The 13,613-nt window shown below is 51.1% G+C and overlaps 1 protein-coding gene across 3 annotated transcripts in view; it reads left to right on the top strand.

Annotated features, from left to right (window-relative positions):
• The first annotated feature begins 3,795 nt into the window (after nt 1–3,795).
• The window catches only part of SEPTIN6 (septin 6), an 87,487-nt gene continuing 77,669 nt past the window's right edge, over nt 3,796–13,613 (top strand). For 2 of the 3 annotated variants that reach the window (XM_032757520.2, XM_032757521.2), the window contains exon 1: nt 3,796–4,000. In XM_032757520.2, coding sequence (XP_032613411.1) covers nt 3,971–4,000 — 30 coding nt within the window. In that variant the 5' untranslated portion in view covers nt 3,796–3,970. The remainder of the gene's footprint in view (nt 4,001–13,613) is intronic. The other variant, XM_032757522.2, reaches the window with a different exon arrangement.

The raw sequence follows: 13,613 nt of genomic DNA, 5'->3' as shown, positions 1-13,613 counted from the left end.
CCAGACACCATGCTGGGCCCAAGGGACCCCACAAGGACACATCAAACATGAGCACATACATGTTCATGGCAGTGCCCGGGAGTCCCAAATGACTCTTCATAAAGGGGAATCTCTTGGCCTCACTCATCAACGAGGACAGACATTCAAGGAAGAAAACTCACGAACTGACCACTCATGAGCCCTCTTGCCTCCTCAGCCCTTCCATCTCCCCTGTTCCTGGGAAGGTGACCCGGGACAAAGACTGAAAGGCATGATCTCAGGCCGGGCGCGGTGGCTCACACCTGTAATCCCAGCACTTTGCAAGGCCGAGGCGGGTGGATCATGAGGTCAGGAGTTCAAGACCAGCCTGGCCAAGATGGTGAAACCCTGTCTCTACTGCAAATACAAAAAAAAAAAAAAAAAACTGGGTGCCTGTGGTGTTGGGGGCCTGTAGTCCCAGCTGCAACAGAGAATTGCTTGAACCCAGGAGGCAGAGGTTGCAGTGAGTAGAGATCGCGCCACTGCACTGCAGCCTGGATGACAGAGCAAGACTCTGTCTCAAAAAAAAAAAAAAAAAAAAAGGAAAAGAAAGGCATGATCCCAGAGAGTTTCCAAACCTCTTTTTTTTTTTTTGAGACGGAGTCTTGCTCTGTCGCCCAGGCTGGAGTGCAGTGGCGCGATCTCAGCTCACTGCAAGCTCTGCCTCCCAGGTTCACGCCATTCTCCTGCCTCAGCCTCCCGAGCAGCTGGGACTACAGGCGCCCGCCACCACGCCTGGCTAATTTTTTGTATTTTTAGTAGAGACAGGGTTTCACCGTGTTAGCCAGGATGGTCTCGATCTCCTGACCTTGTGATCCGCCCGCCTCGGCCTCCCAAAGTGCTGGGATTACAGGCTTGAGCCACTATGCCCAGCCCCAAACCTCTTTATTGAAATGAGTGCTCTGATTCACACGTCTCAGTCGTTGGCCCACTGCACTGAGTGAGATAAGGTATTATGCAAAGCTAGTGAGCTAACACCTCTCTACATATTGACACACATACACTCACCATGCATTGAAATACACTGACACACCAACACATGCCAAAACACACACTGACACACTGAAATACACATCGCAGAACACACCAACGTGCACACATGGACACATACTGACACACACCAGCAGACACAACCACAAATACAAACACAAGTAAACCCACGCCAACACACACATTGACACACAGACGTACAGACACACAGCTAACACACACTAACAATACACACGAACACACCGACACATCTACTCACACATCAAGACCAACACACACACTGACCCACACCCCACCGAAGGAGGCTGGAGGCCCAGGCCCCAGGAGGGACTTGTAGCCGCAGGGGGGCAGGTATTGGAGGAACCAAAGGGTTCCAGGAGACTTGAATTAAGCACTTAGATCAGGTCTTCGAGGTTCAGCGTTTTGGAAGAGGAGGCCGCAGTGAGGTTCTGGTAGTCTCTAGGGACAGGAGGGCCGAATGGGGCATATGGATGAGACACCAAGGATTCCGTGCTCAGGTGCCCCCAGCGCTGGGCCGGTAAGTTCGGAGCTTCAGTCCGCAAGGAGTGCTAAGGCGGGCGGGGCAGTGCGTGCGGGATTCCCCCGGGAGACCCGCAGCCCGCCAGTCCCCTCCCGTTCCGGCAGCAGCTTTCTGCTCTGGCTTCCAAATTCTCCCCTTTTGTCCCACCACCACCCAAACCCCAAGTCCAGATCGGGGCTAGTGACCTCGGGCCCTTTCAGTCCACCTTGCCCTAGCCTTTGCCAGGGAAGAGCCCTGTCCCAGACACCCAGCCTGGAAGCCGCCAGTCACCTCTGACTCCCCGCCCCCATGCGGTTGGGGCCCAAGCCTCACCGTGGTTCCTCAGATATAGCCCTGGTCGCCCGTGTCACTGCCAACCCAATCCAGGGCTCAGGCCCTGCCCCAAAGCTCCAGAGAGTCTGAAAGACTCCAGTTGCCCCTCTTCCTTGCCACCGCCATCCGCCCTGTGGCCTGCGCCTTCTGTCTCGGGGAGCTCCCCTGTGCTGATCCCTGATTGTGCCAGGCTCTTCTCTTTAGGCCGCTCCTGGGTCTCCAGCACAATGAAGGCGCACAGTGGCGCTCCCTGAATACTTGGCTCTTCATGACTGTCCTTACTGCTATTCCCTCACTGTGTCTCTTCTTTCTTCTCCCCGCCCCCCACGCACGCATCCGAGTTCTCTGCCCTCAGCTTAATGGAGCGCCTCCTGGCTGCGAGGCCCTACACTCGGCCCTAGGATGCGTTTGCTGACTCCTTGTTCTCCAGGCGCACAGGGTACATAACATAAAGGGCTTCCCGAGAGAGTGTGAGAAGCTCCATCCAGCAGGTGGAACCAAGTGCCAGGCATGCTCTTCTTTGGCCACTCCATTTTCTTGTTTTCCCTGACTTCTCCGAGACCAGGGCCTCTGGGTTGAGTCCCTTCTTCCTCTCTCTCCCTGGTTCCTTGTTTTCTTTTTCCCTCTCTCCTGCCTCCTCCTCAGCTGCTCCAGGCTTGGGCCTCTACGGGTTCATCTTCCATGCTCCACTGGGGCCCCCTCTTGGGCCCGGTTTTCCTCCATAGGCTTGTCATCCCCCCCCCATCTGGGGTCCCTCTGGCAGGCCCAGGTCTCTCTCCCACACCAGGGAACCTGCCCTTTTGAGGAGTGGAATGTACTGTCCCTCCCGCTGGGGCCTCGGGCATGCCAAATCTGCCAGCGTGCTCCAGTGACAGGGAGCTAGCAAAAGGCCAGTCCCAGGAGAGAGGGGAGGGCGCCAGGGCCGGAGAAGTGGAGAGGTGCCCACGAGAGAGGACCCGCGGAGGTGGGCCAGGGGGATAAGGAGGGCGGGCGGGCACACCCCTGCCTTCGGAAGTTCTCTCCTCTGCGCCCTATTGGCCGCCTTGTCCAGGGCTGAATGAGGGTCAAGGAGAAATCAGGGGGCGGGACAGAGTGACTGGAGGCCGCTCCCCGTCACCCGCCCCTCCATTTCGCTCCACAGAGCTGAGAACCTTCATCCCCAGCCCCTCCTCTGGTACTAGAAGGGGTGGGTGGTCTGAGTCTCTAGTCTTGCTGAGCGTCCAGGGCTGGGTCGGAGGCGTGGGTTCCGTCTGTAGTAGGTACCCAAAGGTGGTGAGCTTGGCTCCACGAAATTACAGCCCACAGCACCCAAGGCTTGGAAACCCCAGGGCAGAAGCCGCTTCTCAAGACCTCTAGCCTCGGACCCCACATGCCACAGCTCAGCTCAGTTGCCGGGCTGCAGTGTGGCTCCCCCAACGGGCCCCCTTTCTAAGCTCTACTGTGGAGCGGCAGGTGCCGCAGGCCACCCCAGTACCTCGGCCGCAGCTGCGCTCCCGGGCCATGGGGGTAGGGAGACACGACAGTGGGGCATCGAGACTCCAGCGGCCAAGGCGCACCCATCTAAGCACCTTGGGATCTCGGTGGAAAGGAAGGGGGGTAACGGGGGCCGGGAGGAGAACTGCAGAGCTCGGCCGCTGAGCAGAGTATGGGAGGGGGGAGGGGCGGGGGCTCCCTTCCAGCCTTCGGGGTCTGGGGACTTAGGGATGTAAAGGAGAGCAGGGGGGTGTGACAATTCAGCAGAGGTCGGGACGTACCACGGAGCCAAGTGGCGGGGGGGGCAGAAGACGTGGTCACCGAGGGGAGCCCCCGCCCCCCTTCGCAGAAGCCTACGGCTGGGGTTGCAGGAAGAACTGGAACTGGGCTGGCCATAGGGGGAAGCGGCGCGTTAAATCCGCCCCCTCTCCATACCCTACTTTCAAGGGGTGGGCGGTAGAGGGGAGGTTGGGGTTGGAGCAGCGGCGAAGGGGCCCCTCCCTTGCACCTCCCCCCACCGGACTTGGTCGCGCCCGAAGTGTAACACTTTCTCTTTGTCGGAGGAGCTCCTCTGTTTCCTGTGCAGTAGCTCCCGTTGCGGCGGCACCCGTGGCAGCCCTGGCGGACGCAGGAGCGATGGCAGCGACCGATATAGCTCGCCAGGTGGTAAGTGCAGAGCTTGGGTGCCAGGGCCAAGGCCGAGGGCCTGGGGAGGGTCAAGGAGACCTGGCCGCCGCCGCCAGACGCATCGCGAGGAGGGCAGTGGGCAGCATCCAGGAGCCGAGGGCACGGTGGGACTTCTGCTCCCGGGGTCAGCAGCTCAGTCCCCCAGCCTGTCCCGGAAAACGGTGGTGGCGCGCGGGGGGCGGGGGGCGGCAGGGGGGCTGGGAAAGCCTGCGGGCCGGCGGCTGAACTTGCATTGCCCAAGAGCCGCAGTGAGCGCCGCCGCCTCCCTCGCTGCAGCTGCGGCCCCACGGCTGGGGCGTTGCCGAATGAATGGCCGTAGGAGCCGCCGAGCCCTCCGGGTCCCTGGCACCCTGGTCTTGCCGCGCCCCTGCGCACGGCTTCCCGTTGTGACCCGGGATCGCACAGGCAAAGAGGCGCGGGGCTGGGGTTAGCCTGGGGCAGAAGGCGGTGAGTGGCGAGGGGGGCGGGGAGGTGACTGGCTGGGATAGGGTTTCTCTATATGCATTACATATGTGACTGCGTCTGTGTGTGTATCGGTGTGCGCGTATGTGTGCACGCGCGCGCGCTCGTGTCTTCCCGGGCGGGCGGCGGCGGCGCTGGGGTTCTGTCTGTGACCCAAAGAAGTCCGCCTGTTTCTCTGAGTGTGCTCACCTCTGTGGTGTGTGTCCGAACGCCTCTCTGTCTGCTTGTGCTGTGTGCCTCTGGGTCTCATTTGTGCGTCAGTGTGGGGTGCAGATGGCTGGCCTGTAGGTGGCTGGCTGCGTATTTTGGCATGTTTTGGAGCGGGCCTCTGAGGATCTGTCTCGGGTGCATGTTCAGTGTAACTGGGCTTGTGTGCCAAAACCTGTGGAGCTGGCTTCTTTCTATGGAGACTCAGGAAAATAAGTGTGAGACTCGCAAAAGCGGTGCCGTCTCTTTTTTTGTTGGCGACCGACTCTGGGAAAAAAAAAAAAAAATCTTCATTTAAAGAACTGAAGTTTTCCAGCCTGGGATGTGCAGAGAAACCATGTTGAAGTGACCTGAGGCTCCATGTTTGTTTTTTAAACCAGAAGTTTGGTTGCAAAGGGCGATGAATTCCATTTGGGGGGGACACCCTAGCTATTCTATTCATCCATGGGCATCTGGGACTTTAACAAGCCCACCAGCACCCCGAGGTGAGGAAGGAGTGGGAGACAGAGGTAGGTCAAATCCCATGACACCAAATACTACTTGACGAAAATCTCTGAACCACATAAAAATGTTTTTCACCCTTGTAGCTTACTTATTTAGGAAAATAGTTCAAGCAATGCAATTACAGTACAAAAAAAAAAGCCTCTAGATATTTGGTGTAATTGAAATTGATTTTTCAAAATCTGAAGCCAGAATCTGATAGTATTTTCTCTACAGAGTATGTATTAATGTCTGTTTGGAAGGGCAGGATCATTTCTTCGGAACCTCCTCCACCCCCTGCACACCCTAGCACAGAGCACTTTATGCAGTCATGATGTGGAAGGACCAGGAGTAGACAGGAGACATTCTCTGTGATGATGGAATTTGAGAGAATTTTCTTCCCCCAAGATTGGCACTCTCGTTGTGTATTGCTTTAGTGTTTTGAGGGCTCCCTCTTTTCTGCTGTGACTTTTCTGCTCCTGGTTACCTGCATTTCAGAAATGATATAGCTGAAGTAGAGGAATTAATCTCTGGGATGACACTAGTTCCATCCAAAAATGACGCTAATGATTTTTCATGTCAGCTGATGAATTTGCATCGACCTGTCCTCCATACTCTCACCAGTTTCTCTTGCCTGGATTAGGATTGCAGGGCAGATGTTGCAATGGGGAACATTCCAGAAGGTTGTGTGTGTTTCACCTCAGGCACAACTCAGGCAACCTAGAGATGCCCTTTGTTCTGCAGATGGGGGTGAGGGGGTGGTTTAGGGCCACTTGGTTTGCTTTGCATGGCTCCAGTTTGCTCTGGCTGGCCTTGCCATGCTGTATGATGAAGAACATAATTGTACGTCAGATTCTGAAGCTGAAAGAGCAGCCTAAGCACTCGAGACCTTGTTATCGTGATAAATGGGTTTCTGGGAAAACTGACGTCACTCTCCATGCCCCCTCCCCCAGCCAGTGAAGCTCCTGTTTATGTGTCATTTGTCTCTCTGTTCTCCTTTGTGTCTGCAAGAAGTTGTAATTCACCAGGGAAGACGGAATTAACTCAGGAGACCTTGGACATCTGGTTGCTGCTTGTTTCCTCCAAGGAACATGTATTCAGGGTTTGGGAACAGAAGACTAGAGAATAAACCTAAGTGTGGCTAGCTTAGGAATTCTTTTTTTTTTTTTGAGACGGAGTCTTGCTCTGTTGCCCAGGCTGGAGTGCAAGTGGCATGATCTTGGCTCACTGCAACCTCAGCCTCCCGGGTTCAAGTGATTCTCCTGCCTCAGCCTCCCGAGTAGCTGGGATTACAGGCACCCGCCACCACGCCTGGCTAGTTTTGGTATTTTTAGTAGAGACGAGTTTTCACCATGTTGGCCAGGCTGGTTTCGAACTCCTGACCTTGTGATCTGCCCGCCTCAGCCTCCCAAAGTGTTGGGATTACAGGCGTGAGCCACTGCTCCCGGCCAGGAATTCTTTTTAATGAGTTCCGAGACGTGGTACCATTGCGAGTAAGTGCCCTAGTGTGTGTGTGTGTGTGGGGGGGGGGGGGGGGGGTGTTCTTTCTAGAGTCAGTTGAGAGTTACTGTGGGTAAACATCCTTAGTGACTAAAACAAGCCTTCAAATTGTTGGATAGGGCTTATATTGCACGCAGCCAACTTGGAAGTTCAATTCTGGTGCACATAACACAAGTCCATCCATTTGAATGAACACCATGAATGGTTTGGTGTGACAACACCATTTCTCCACTGTGTCCATATTTATTTGATTGACTGATATGTGGCTAGCACTATGGTTAGCCCTTGTCAACTGGACAAAAAAAGGTAGCAGGCTTTAAAAAACATTCGTGATCGGACTGGGCTTGGTGGCTCATGCCTGTAATCCCAGCACTTTGGGAGGCTGAGGTGGGCGGATCATGAGGTCAGGAGTTCGAGACCAGCCTGGCCAACATGGTGAAACCCCGTATCTACTGAAAATACAAAAATTAGCCGGGCGTGGTGGTGCGTGCCTGTAATCACAGCTACTCAGGAGGCTGAGGCAGAAGAACCGCTTGAACCCCAGAGGCAGAGGTTGCAGTGAGCCAAAATCGCGCCACTGCACTCCAGCCTGGGCAACAGAGCGAGACTCCATCTCAAAAAAGAAAAAAAAAAGAGGCCGAGGAGGGTGGATCACGAGGTCAGGAGATCGAGACCAGCCTGGCTAACACGGTTAAACCTCATCTCTACTAAAAATACAAAAAATTATCCGGGTGTGGTGGCGGGCACCTGTAGTCCCAGCTACTCTGGAGGCTGAGGGCGTGAACCTCGGAGGTGGCACTTGCAGTGAGCCGAGATCGTGCCACTACACTCCAGCCTGGGCAACAGAGCGCGAATCCGTCTCAAAAAACAAAACAAAAAAAAGTTCGTGGCTTTTAAGCTTATAGTCTAGTTGGAATAACAAATTGTGGACACTGTGAAATAATTAAAGAACTATAGAAGATCCTTGGGATGCCCCACCTCACCCCCTGCCTATGAGGTGGCTTGGGCTGCTATTAATATATACTTCGAGAGGTTCCATGACTTGTCCAAGGTAACCAAGGCACAGGGCAGGCCCCAAAAGCTGCATGTGCTGGCTCTTTTAATGAGCTGTTCCTTTCAATGTTGCATTCTGGGATGTAGACCGTAAATGCTGGCCCATACAAAGAGCATCTGGATGATTCTGGCTTGAACTAGTCCTACAATGTGAACAATGAAGCTTTCTCCAGTGGCAATCTAGGTAGTGGTGGTTCTCCCAAATGAACTTGCAGGGGCTAACTTTGCCCTACAAAGTTAGCGGGGGGTTGGTCTGGGTCAACTGTCTCAGAGCAACTGTCTTCAGGTGAGGAAAAGATTGCTGCTGCACTGTGGTTTTGCTATCATCACGTGGCAGTTACCCTTTGATTCCCTTTGAGGTCTCTGCTTCAGGCGTTCCTACCACCACCCACTAAAGGTAGTATCATACCTCAAACACAGAAAACAAAACCCTATTACCTAACTCTATTGGTGATACAACACGGAAGAAAGTTTACATGGCCCCAAATATTTAAAAATTTTGATTCTAAATTTGAGGGTTTTTTGGACAGTCATTACATTATTTTCTAACTTTTCTGTGTGTTTGGGATGTTTCTTTTCTTCTTTTCCCTTTTTTTTTTTTTTTTTCTGAGATGGAGTCTTGCTGTCTCTCCCAGGCTGGAACGCAGTGGCGTGATCTCAGCTCACTGCAACCTCCGCCTCCTGGGTTCAAGCAATTATCCTGCCTCAGCCTCCTGAGTAACTGGGATTACAGGTGTGCACCACCATGCCCGGCTAATTTTTGTGTTTTTAGTAGAAACAGGGTTTCACCATGTTGGCCAGCTGGTCTCGAACTCCTGACCTCGTGATCTGCCCGCCTTGGCCTCTCAAAGTCCTGGGATTACAGGTGTGAGCCACAGCGCCCGGCCTGGGATTTTTTAAAATAAAAAGCGGGCAGAATGACAATGTCCCCCAAATGCACAAGGTCCCTTCTTTCAAGGAACTGGTGGAGGCAGACACAAATCACTATCTAATTATCTTTGTGATAAGTGCTACACAGGAGAGTGACTGCCTGCCATGAGATTTCATTACTAAGGGAACCTAACTCAGCAGTGAATGGAGGCAGAGATGACAGGAAGGGCTTCCTGAGGGCTTCAAATAGGAAACGGGTAGGTGTGAAGGTGGGTGAGATCTCACATCTGCTACTGGGTTGGGAACATTTCATTTGCCAATTCACCCACTTTTATTTTCATTCGTTCCTTCAGCACATACTCACTGGGCACTGATCGGCCAGGCCCTGTGCCAGGTGCTGGGGATATAGTGGTGGCCAAGGCACGCAGGAACTCTGTCCTCTCAGAGCTTCCAGATGAAAGGCAGGAATAAGCCCTGTTTCCTTTTTACATCCTAAATCCTGGAAATGTGAGTGTTAGCGGTGTTCTTAATACAAAACTACATGACAGCAGAGTGATTTGTCTGTATCGTCTAATGAGATTTTGATCTGCAGTCATGTGCATAGCATTTACTTTGTGGAGTCTCTGCTGTAAATTTTCTGTTAATTGCTGGCTTTGTTACCAAGCATGGCCCCTGTCTTTGTGTGCTATAAGGGAGCAAACCTATTGCATTAGCCTGAGCAAAACTAATTAGGAAGATAAGTCCTCTGGAAAAAGGTATTCCCAAACTAAGTAGGGCTGATTTCTGGACTTGCCTGGGTTTTTGGATGATCAGAGCCATGGTTTAATATTAGCATGAACAATTGAGAAGGGCTTTTAGTTGCATGTACATTAAAACTACATTCAAGACAGATGAGGCCGGGTGCTCACGTCACAGAGGTGGCTCATGTCTGTAATCCCAGCACTTTGGGAGGCCAAGGCGGGCAGATCATGAGGTCAGGAGATCGAGACCATCCTGGCTAACATGGTGAAGCCCCGTCTCTACTAAAAATCAAAAAATTAGCCGGGCGTGGTGGTGGGCGCCTGTAGTCCCAGCTACTTGGGAGGCTGAGACAGGAGAATGGCGTGAACCCGGGAGGCGGAGCTTGCAGTGAGCCAAGATTGCACCACTGCACTCCAGCCTGGGCGACAGAGGAAGACTCCGTCTCAAAAAAGAAAAAAGAAAAAAAAAAGACAGGTGAAAGAAAGAAAGAAAAAGAAGGAAAGAAGGAAAGCCATGGATATATGTAACATGTTTCTTTCAACTATCTCAAAATGCTTCCATCTGTATGATTTCATTTTCCCCAGTGGCTTCCTGGACAAGTATTACTATTCTCTTTATTTAATAGGTGTAGGGACACCAAGTTACTTAGTCTGAAGTGCTACTGCTGGTCAGTGGGTAATACAATTAAACACCCACCAGATGACACAGATTCCTTGTTTAAAAACACTCGTCTTTTCATGATGTTTCTAAGAAATCAAAATCCTGCCATGACCTCTCTTCCCCCTCTTTTCACTACACTCCCTCAGCACCCCCATAGGGCCCAGGGAAGAGTATACTAGGGTGATTCGGAGACTCTCTGATATTAAAAAGATTCTCAGCTTAAATCCAATATAGCACAGTCACGGGTTGTGTGGGTTTTCTTTTTTATTTTTTCTTCTCCATATTGCTTTAAATAAAAATCTTGGAGCCACCAGCCATGTAATGATGGATTATTTTAAGTAACAACTGGAGGGGGAGCGCAGAATAAATTAGAAACACAGACCCTTCCTCCTCGGTTTGGCAGGAGGAGGCTTCTGCTGCTGGGATTTGAAACCGTGGGTTTCTCTGCTGCCTGCAAAGAGGAAGGAGGCCACATGCTCAGGAGTGTGAGAAATAATGTTATCCTCTTCTTCAGCGTCTTCTCATTAGAGGCAGCCATCTGCTGAATTATGCAGCGCGCTCTCAGCCGGCCCTTCCACTCACTTAAAGGTGACCAGGGAAAAGATCTGCAGGCCTTCTCAGCGAGAGGCCTCAGGGCTCAGGTTTCCCCTGCCATGGCCCTCTCTGACCCGGAATGAAGACCCTGGGGTAACAGGGGCAGAACTCTGTTTTCCTGGCCCTGATGAGGTGTGAGGTTGTGTTCAGTTTCCTTTCACATTGGAGGCCCCCAGCTCTGAACACTGGCGCTGAGGCAGGAACTGGGTTTTTTCAGATCCCCATTAAACAAGACCAGATGGAGGCAGAGGCAAATTCAGGCTCCCCAGAGGGCAGTTGGGCACTCACCCAGAGGCCTGTGGGTAAACCTTTTCTTTTTTAGCAGATTGGAGGTAACAATAGCCAGAACACCTAGAAAACTCTCTTTCAATTGCCTGGCTTCCAGGGAATCTGGCTGGCTTTTGTGGGAAAGTTTCACTCACCCTGAGCAGGGGTCACCCCTGGCCTGAGGTGGGGATATTTGACCTAGACTTAGGCTTGTGTTAGCCTTAGGGTTCTTCAGCAGAACTGGGCAGCTGGCCAGGCTGAGGCTTAGGCCGCAGTCAAAAGAGAGGGAAACAGGAGGAAAAACTGGGGAAGTGAGTAGAGAGCAGGAATACACAATGAGTGCCTTCCACCGCACTGACTACTTCAGTTGCCTTCTGTGGGCCAGAACCACCTTGGGGAGCTCACGGGTTTCCAGATTCGGTTCCTTGACCAGCATCAAGCCAGACCAGACCTTCTGCCCCTGACCAGCATCAAGCCAGAAGCTCAATGTCCCGGAATTTTACCAGTATAAAGAAACACATGTGCCACTTGAGTCAGCTTTTCCATTTGAGAGTGGCCGTTGGCTCGACAGGGGCCTGGATCCTAGCACTATTCTCTGTCACTAAATCAGTCTGTGACGTGGGCCAAGTCACTTCCTCTCTGTGAGTCTCTGTTTCCCCTTTTGTGAAACGAAAGGGCTGGATTAGGTGATCTTTAAGGGCGTTTCCAGCTCTAACATTGTATGGTGCTTATGTTTCCTTTTTCTCCAGCCTCATTTCTCCAGCCTCATTTCTTTTAGGTCCTTGCCTGCGTCTGCTTCCGAATGAGGTGGCAGAATTGAACCCTACCCCTTCCCTGCTTTGACCCCTTGAGCTGGGTGGGGAGAGAGTTGTAGGGGAGGTCGATCTGTGCTTTTAGCTCAGCAGGCTCTCGGTGAGTGGAACGGAAACAACCCTTCAGATATTGCCTGTCCATGTAGGTGTAGATAGCTATTGTCTTCCTATAAAGGTACATGACAGCTGAATGTTTGTCTATTGAATCCTGCTTTCAATGCAGTAGGAGAGCCGGCTACTTAATGGAATCCTGCTGTGAATCCTTTTATAGAATGAAAAGCCACTCTGGAATTTATCTTGTGTATTAAAATCAGTTTCATCTACTAGATTTGCCAAAAATGGGCCTCCTCCTCTGTCTGGTAAGGATACTCTGTCTTGTGCTTCTTCAGCACAACTGCTCCCCAACTGAAGGGCATTTCTGAGGCCCCTTGGGGGTGCTGTCAGCTTTTGCAGGCCTTATTTCTCCTTAGAACAGCCCCCACATTTCTCTTTCCCAGGATAGGGCATCGCTACTACTCAGTTTCCTCTTAGCCTGGCTTAATTAGCATGAGGGACATTCTGATATTTGATGTGTTGGATGCATTTGAGAATTGTTTTTAAAACCTGTGGGAACTTGGCCACGTGCGGTGGCTCACGCCTGTAATCCCAGCACTTTAGGAGGCTGAGGCGGGCGGATCATCTGAGGTCAGGAGTTCGAGACCAGCCTGGCCAACATGGAAAAACCCCGTCTCTACTAAAAATACAAACATTAGCTGGATGTGGTGGCGGGCGCCTGTAATCCCAGCTACTCAGGAGGCTGAGGTAGGAGAATCACTTGAACCCTGGAGATGGAGGTTGCAATGAGCTGAGATCGTGCCACTGCACTCCAGCCTGAGAGACAGAGTGAGACTCCATCTCAGAAAAAAAAAAAAAACTCTGGGAACTTATCAGTGCTTTTGTGGTTCTTATGACATAATACAGCAGCATCCTTGGCAGCATTGGAGGCAGCAGAGGAAGCTATCAGCTACCTGATTGTTTCATCAAGACTTTTTGCTACATGTTTCAGGATATATGATTTGACTTCTGCTTCACATGAATCATTATAATAAGAAATTATACGGTATGACAATAAGTTATATATATAATATGTAATAATAAGTTATAATAAGGGGGCTGGGCACAGTGGCTCACGCCTATAATCCCAGAACTTTGGGAGGCCAAGGCGGGTGGATCACCTGAAGTCAGGAGTTCTAGACCAGCCTGGCCAACATGGTGAAATCCTGTCTCTACTAAACTAAAAATACAAAAATTAGCTGGGTGTGGTGGTGCACACCTGTAATCCCAGCTACTCAGGAAGCTGAGGCAGGAGAATCACTTGAAACCCGGAGGGGGAGGTTGCAGTGAGCCGAGATCGCACCACTGCACTGCAGCCTGGTTGACAGAGTGAGACACTGTCTCAAAAAAAAAAAGAAGTTATAATAAGGAGACTTATAGGGTTTTATTGTATTGCTGGTAAAATAAATGTTTTATATACAATAAAACTGCCTGAAAGCTAAATTCTCTGATGACCCAAATTATCAAGCACCTTTTTGGTTGTAGTTCAATATTTTTCTAAAATATCTGAGGCCACTTTCCTACCCAGGAAAGTATCATCATAGCATCTTTTTTAAAAAAGTAACATTTTCCCTGTTTATAAAAGTAAAATATGCCTATTGTAGAACATTTGGAAAACCCAGAAAAGCAACATCACCTACAACCTCTCTACCCAAAAGAAATCACTGACATTATTTTGGCGTGTGTTCTTCTAATCTTTTAAAAAATGTGTACTTTTCCCCCATCATTGGGATGACCCTGTGTATACAGGTTGGTTTTCCTGTTGTTGTTTGCCTTTGGTGAGCATTTCCTTTTGTCATTAAATATTCTTCTTTTTCCTCTTTTTTTTTTTTTTTTTTTTTTTTTTTTTTTTT

The sequence above is a fragment of the Hylobates moloch genome, unplaced genomic scaffold (genome assembly GCF_009828535.3).
Source record: "Hylobates moloch isolate HMO894 unplaced genomic scaffold, HMol_V3 SCAFFOLD_7, whole genome shotgun sequence".
Taxonomy (NCBI): Eukaryota; Metazoa; Chordata; class Mammalia; order Primates; family Hylobatidae; genus Hylobates; species Hylobates moloch.
Note: the sequence above shows the minus strand (reverse complement) of the source record. Positions and strands in the feature narration are given on the sequence as shown.